General features: G+C 38.3%; 1 protein-coding gene across 1 annotated transcript in view; it reads left to right on the forward strand.

The window, feature by feature from the left end:
• LOC112467256 (plastin-3) overlaps positions 1 to 7,363 on the forward strand; it is a 21,929-nt gene continuing 14,566 nt past the window's right edge. The window contains exon 1 of the mRNA XM_025035794.1: positions 1 to 566. Coding sequence (XP_024891562.1) covers positions 516 to 566 — 51 coding nt within the window. The 5' untranslated portion in view covers positions 1 to 515. The remainder of the gene's footprint in view (positions 567 to 7,363) is intronic.

Below are 7,363 nucleotides of genomic sequence, written 5' to 3' on the forward strand. Positions count from 1 at the left end.
GCAGCGCGCAGTCCTAGCTGCGACTCCGATCGTGTCGGGTGACTCGTGACTCGGGTGTTGTCGTGCGTTTGACACTGGCAGGTTGACACTGTGGAGCTCCAAAAACGCTTTTGCCGAAACTGAGCGGCCGAGCCGTCGTTTCTGGTCGGTATCGAGCGTATCGAGCATTCGAGTATCGCGCGTTCGCGACACGCGTCGCCCGCGCAAAGACATCGAGTGAGAAAATCGTCTCGGTTCCTCGGTTGACCGTTGACGGTTGAGTGCCGTGTCGCGCGTCGCACGTTGCACGTTGCGCGCCGCATTGTGTACCGCGTACACGCGAGTCATCGAGCCGAGAAGGACGGACGATTCGAAAGAGGAAAGGAGAGAGGGCGAGAGGGCGAGAGGGAGTGAACCGAAGGGCGTCTGGGCGTGAGCGACGGAGAAGCAGCGACCGGGTGCTGACACTGCTGACTGCTGACTGCCGCGGCCGGAGCGGAGAAAGGAAAGGCGGAAGGATTATATATTCGGACAACATGGCCACCGCGATCGACGACCGGCAGGAATTGTTGGAGCAATTCCGAGCGGTGAGTGACACAGGGTGTTTCGTGCCTTTACGTAACGTGTAATTCGGCTCTCCTTGCATTGGGGAGGTGGGGAAGGTGTCAGGTAGTGGATTTTCCCCGCTTTCCCGCGCGCCGCGGCGCCGGCTATACACACGGCTGTCGCGTGCTCGCGGTTTCTTATCGATCGCCGGCGGTTTTTTTATCATCGTGGAAGCCCACCCTCGTGCCGCGACAGCGACGTCGCGCCGGCCCAGGTGCCGGGTGCCGGGTGTCGACACCTCCTGCTTCCCGTCGGCGTCGCCCTGCGCAGCCCGTAACCGTAACCAGGCTTGCGCTCCGAAATATCGCCTTAGGCTCTAAATTCTGTCTCGCTTAACGTCGTTTAAAAGTCATTCCAAAACTCGATCGTATATGATACATATATTCGCTCCGGGTGATAAACCGAAGCTTACAAATCTCGGAATTTTCGGATAAATGTGTATATAATTTAAGATCCTCGATTCAGATTCGTATTAGTTTAAAATTATATCTGGGCCATATTGAATTATACGTGTTAATAATTATATGAAATTAATCAATCTGATTTATCGCGGAATGTAATATGTGGACAAAGCACTACACGATTCTACAAAAATTTCAATATCGTTTGACGGTCGAAATATCCTAGGAGATATAGCTCCGAGATTTCCCTCTCGATTTTACTATACTTTTACTACAACCTTAGGCCGCGGTCGGAGCAAATAACGAGAAACGGACGAATGTAACGCCCTGCGTTTGTCCCGATTGTTGTGGTATGCGAGAACCGTTCAATGGGAAGTTAATGTTAAGCGTTTCGAACCGGTCCGCGGGCCGCGGTCGGATGCCGAACATTCGAAACGAGTAATCGCGATCGCCAAGGAACACCGATGACCTCTTCACGGTCTTCGCTTCTCCTTTTGGAGTCGGGAGCTGGCCATATGCCGCAGCCATATGCCTTACAGCACGTGCACGTAAGCAACGGATTAAGCACGTTATACACCCTCGTTATATCGCTCCTCGTGTTTCTTTCTCATATACCTATTTGCCCGATTTGCCATCGATCGCTATGATCGAGAAAGCCCAGCGTTGCCCAGACTCATTATCATGGATTTTGCGTCGAAGAATCTGATCGGTTGTTAAATGTGAAATATTAATTATTTCTCTACGTACACGATTAAAGAACACGATTTATCGAAATTTTCATTTTTTGCTTTTACGATATTATCCATCGAACGATTATTTAACCGCGATTGGGCTTACGAGCAGATCAGATCTCTTTAAATGTTGTTTAAAGTTCGTTTACATCTGGTGCAGTCTGGCGCAGCGATTTGTAGAACAAGTTTGATCGATGCATCACTTCTCTCGCCCACGCATCTCTGGGCATGATGCAGTTAAGCTAAGTACATATAGCACAGATAAAATATTTTCAAACATTGATAACAGCCTACACGCTACTTGCTTGTTCAATAATATTATTCTTTGCGCGCTATTAGCGATTGCAAATATAGAATGCGGTGATTTGATAACAGGAACAACGTTGTTACCTTATCGAGATGTTGAGATAATAACATCATTATACAATCATTAACAATTTCACGGGTATACATCTCTGAAAATTATTATCAATAATCTTCTATTTAAAAAAGGCCAAGACTTTTCCTATTTTATTTTATGATTTTACAAACTAATCTATATAAAATAATATGCAAATTAAAATTTATCGTATGTAATAGTTATCTTAATCAGAAATCGAGATCCGTTTGCATTATTAAATACATAGACATCGTATTTGTAAAGAGTGTACGTAATATAATAAACATAAATAGTTAAGAACGCGCGTTTCGAAACTTTTTTCAATCGCAGCATCGTTTTACACGTGTTCATTCTTCAGACTAATTCATACTTAGTCCTTCAGCACGTGAATCATCAACTGTTCCGAGTTTTGATCACATTTTATCTCGCATGTAGACAAATTAGATAAACCGCAGATCTGTTTGCCCCGGCTTTTAGAAGTGCAATCAGCCTCGTTGCCGCGCGATTGCACTTTGCTCTCCGCGACAGACTTTTCACGGTTGGTCGATCGGCTGTGAATGTGCAGCGGCTCGTTTCCGAGTTCCGAGATCGTTTTTTCTCTCGCCTCCGCGACTCCGATCGTTCGAAAGGTGACCTGACTTTCGATATAACTCATTAACCCTTTGTGGTCCGATATCAATATCGATAATATCGGAAAATAATCCAATATTAAATATATTCTATTTTTTATTTTAATATTACTTTTTTCTACGTAATATTTTCTCGGAATATTCAGCAAACATTAATCCCGATTTAAATTAATACTTTACAACATTTTCAATAATAATTCAATAAAATGCGAAAAAGTCGAATTACTATTTTTATCAATTAATTTATAATTTTAATTTTTGCAAGGTTCATATTTATTATTATTTACCTGATTTCCTTTTGCGCAGTTTGTGACGATAATCAAGTTTCATCGACAAAAGACTGATCTTGGTGATACTTTCGTGATATAAAGCGCGTTTGTTTTATTTTTTTACATGTCTCGAATCGAATAATAAAATTTCGAAAGAGTATGATGAGGGTTGTCTTGAAAACAATGGCCTTACGCTAGTACGAGCGAGATAGTACAATTACTCCCTTCCGCCGCGCGCTGGTTATATATCGTCGAGAAAGTCTTCAATTATCTTATTGATCGTGTTACTGGTGTGCGAGAGACGCAACCCCTTCCTACATCCCGCGTCGTCGCGAAACTGTATGCGAACGATGAGTAAGAGCACATCAAGTCCGCCACCCCTGTGGCACGACGCTGAATCATCGGGCACTCTGCACTTTAAAGTCCCGATAAAATACGCACCGCTCGCGCTCGCGTTCGCGGGGTGGTAGAGATAATTCTTTTTTGCGCGATAAACACTCCTCGATAAGACCAAATGGCTCATAACTGTTAATTTTATTGCTTCTCATATGCATCATTTGTCGCACTATCTAATATTTGTTAGTTTCACCTACTTATATACGCTTGCTGTCATTACTCTTTATATCTGACGCAATTTCTTATCTTAAGATTGAAGATGTCCATGTCAAATGTCCTTTTTTTTATTTGTTTTAAGGGTCTCTTTTTTCTTAAATTATATTTATCATAAATATTTTATGTCTATTGTTAAACACTTTCTTTGAGCAATAAAATTCTACTGTAATTTTGCGAATTAAGTAGCCGTAGTTAATAAATTGCGCATCAAGGTAAAGTAAGAGTAAATTGTAACGAGTGCAATTAGAATAACACACGAGTCTCTCTTTAAAATTTCGTTTTCTGCTTAAAGCTCGGTTGAATAAAAAGATAAAAGTGCCATGCATAAAAGTGACATTTCTATGCGCGGCACGCGTCGGTGCTTTTCCAAAGGATTATCTATACTATACCACCCTCTCGCAACATCGCTCTTCTGATGGGGTGACTCTCAACCCTTACGCATTTGAACGTGCATAATCTACGTCAGCGTATACACGTGAGATATGCGTATTCATATATTAGAATAGGGAGACCGAAATATACATACATTAGAAAACTGTTTTGTAAATGAGTAAAGGAGCATATATTAGCGATCTTTAATTGATGAAATCAGACAAGTGTGATACACCGCGATGGCGGATATTCCCATGAATATAGGAGATATATGGAAGGTCCCATTTTTATATTTTTTACACTGCTATTGCTATTAGATTCTTCGATATTAAATTGAAATGGTCTGGAGATTGACTGTATAGTTTAGCGTTTTTAATGCTTCCAATTTTTTGATGATTAAACTTTAAATAAAATTTTTCTATTAAAATTTATTTAATAAAAAAAATTAATAACAGAAATTCTGCTGCCACAGTACACTTTGAAAATTTTATTCTACATACATAGCTCTATACGGTTTCTAATATTTAATATTTTTGTAATTGAATTTTTAATTAAATTTTTATTAAAGTAATTGTAAAAGGATCTGTCATCCGACATTTATAATATTCTATAATATTTTTGAAATAACACTTTTTGGATATTATTGGAAATAAAACGATGCAATTAAAGGAGCCAGGCCATGGAATAAGCGAAAGTGTGTGCGTGAAATTGAGCTCTCGTTTCTCACGTTTCACTCGTATTTCCTATCCGTCATTCGATTCCGGAATTTCGCGCTTTATTTGCCAGCGAAGGCAGTTCACCGTGTCGACGTAACGAATTTTTTCATGTCGCGCTATTTTAGCTGACGTAGTAATATGCAAAGAATCAACGTTCCTTAACTTCGTGATATAGTCACAAAAATCAAATTCGTTTATTTATTCCTTTTCCTTCTATTCATTCCTAGTATTAATGATTAATGTATTAATGTAGAAAAAATGTGCAGTTGTGTGACATGTATGTATGATATTGTGATTTCGTACTTACCACTTACGTCAGATCTATATAAGGTGCGCATACACGCGGAAAGGTTACTCCAGAATAAATTCTGGAGCACGTGCTCGAGCGGCCACCCGAAGCGTGCTGTGTCGCTGCGTTGGCACGTGCCGTTCTTTTCTTATCCAGAAAACACGCCGTTGGTCTTTCATAAAAACAGCGGGAGACCGACCGCAGAGAATAAGTATCAAAATAGCATCTGGTTCATTTAATATGCGTGCGATTACAATGAGAACGAAAATGTTGCCGCGACACACACACAATCTGACCTTACATAAAGCTATGGTAAATACGCCCGAGTACGCTAGATATATAATTTATTAATTAATTCCGATTATATATAATCCGCATATATTTACTCAATTTAGTTATTTTTTTTATAAAATTATTAAACCCATATGAAAATCACACACATGATAAAGCGAAATTAAAGTTAATCGATTTCTATATTTCTCGATGTTGTCCTTTCTCCAAGATAATTAAAACAACAATTAAAAGTAAGTTTACTGATAATTATATAATAATTACATGGAAGAGAGCGCCTGCAGTTTGTTAACAGGTATATTTCATGCATCGGAGATTCTTGAGATATCATTAGACCGTGTAGTCGAGCCAGAACTATTTCATAGCTTCGCGAGCATGAAATTAATACAGAATTGCGCTCATGACATTCGCATGGAAAATATTTTACGCGCTGTCGATTAAATTAGAATGACGGGCAAGACGGAAATGGAGTAATATTGGAAACAGTACGTCCTCATACATCTTTAAAGATTTACTACATTTTCATGTATCTATTTGAAAGTATACCGTTAGGTGCACATTTTTATAGATTTTATTGTAACGGTATTACGGTCAAAATTTTGTCACTCTTTCAAATAGCGGTATTAAAAAATGCATAAAGGTCAGAAATTATTGTGATATCTACAAATAAAACGATAATGACGTGATATCACGATACAATTTTACATGCTGATATCTACATCTATGAACTTAACTTTGAACGTAACTTTGAAATCTTTGTGATGCAACTTTTGCATCGGCGCTTTGATATCGAGATCTTATTACATTATGCATATTGGTTTTGATAACGCGAGTCGAGATAAGCATTAATTTGTTTGCAATGGCGAAAATAATGCAACAATTATTTCGCGATAATTATGTACATGTATACTAAATATGTATACTAAATAAAGCATTCCTCGAATTTTCAATCGAAGTAACTCGTGTAAATAGGCGCGGCTGCCGTAAAAGCTGCTCTCTTATCATTTACAGCTGACAATAAGCCTTCTAACCTCAATTGTTGCTCAACCACTACTATATACGTAGCAGCGTGCTACAATTGTTATGCAATTGCATGCCGCTGGAATACTAAATGGACCGCAATCGACTGCTGAAAAGTAAGATCGTTACGCAACTATGCCTAGGTCGCATAATGCCCGTGTTGCATGTATTTTCCCAATCAGTGGTTCTCAATGACATGTGACCGGTCATTTTGAATGAGTGAAAGACAATTTGAAGACGCGTAAATCAAAAATCAAAAATAATAAAGATAAAAATAATAGTAAAATTTTCTTTGCAGTTGTTTTCCTTTTTAATATCTTAACCGTTTGACGAGTTAAATTTTTTGTATTGTATGTTTTTTTTTTTTTCATTTGTCTCGTGTTTTCGTGCAATCAACCACGGTTTTTTACCATCAATAGCGCACATGTAAATGCATAATGTTTTCTTTGTTCGGGTTGGCTCCACATTGGAAATGCAATCCACAAGAAATTCCGCTGTATAGATTCGACTAACGAGAATGCCGTGCCATGAATGCGGTCGTTATGACGGGAAAACTTATCGCTCGAACCACTTCTTACTAGCCAGAGAAAATTAATCTCTGAATTCTGTCTGCAATCCTTGTCGGCGACCGTCGTCATTTATTGCGGGAGACTCAAGTTTAGATAAAGTTCTTCAATAAAGTGAATATACAGATTGCACAAGTGTTACTTTAAACTTGACATTTATATGTTTGTCTCGATTAAAAGTTACATATACAGATATCCAACAAGATTAAAAAATATTTTTTATATCACCTAATAAAAATATTAATGTAATTTTTAAAATATAATTTGGTATTAAAATAATACGTCATTATTTACTTTTCAAATAATGTCAAGAAAGTTGTCATTAAATCTTAAAAGACAGATTTAAAGGTTTAAATGCAATTCGTAAAATTTTTTGTTAGAAGAAACTAGATAATTTTATGCAAAATGACGCAGGTATAAGAATAATCGAAATAATGGAAATGATTTTGTGTTATAATCGAACTTTTATTTTGTCGCTGTAATTAACCAAACAAATATAATTT

Source organism: Temnothorax curvispinosus, unplaced genomic scaffold (assembly GCF_003070985.1).
Source record: "Temnothorax curvispinosus isolate PA1 unplaced genomic scaffold, ASM307098v1 QBEX01017109.1, whole genome shotgun sequence".
In the NCBI taxonomy this organism is placed as follows: Eukaryota; Metazoa; Arthropoda; class Insecta; order Hymenoptera; family Formicidae; genus Temnothorax; species Temnothorax curvispinosus.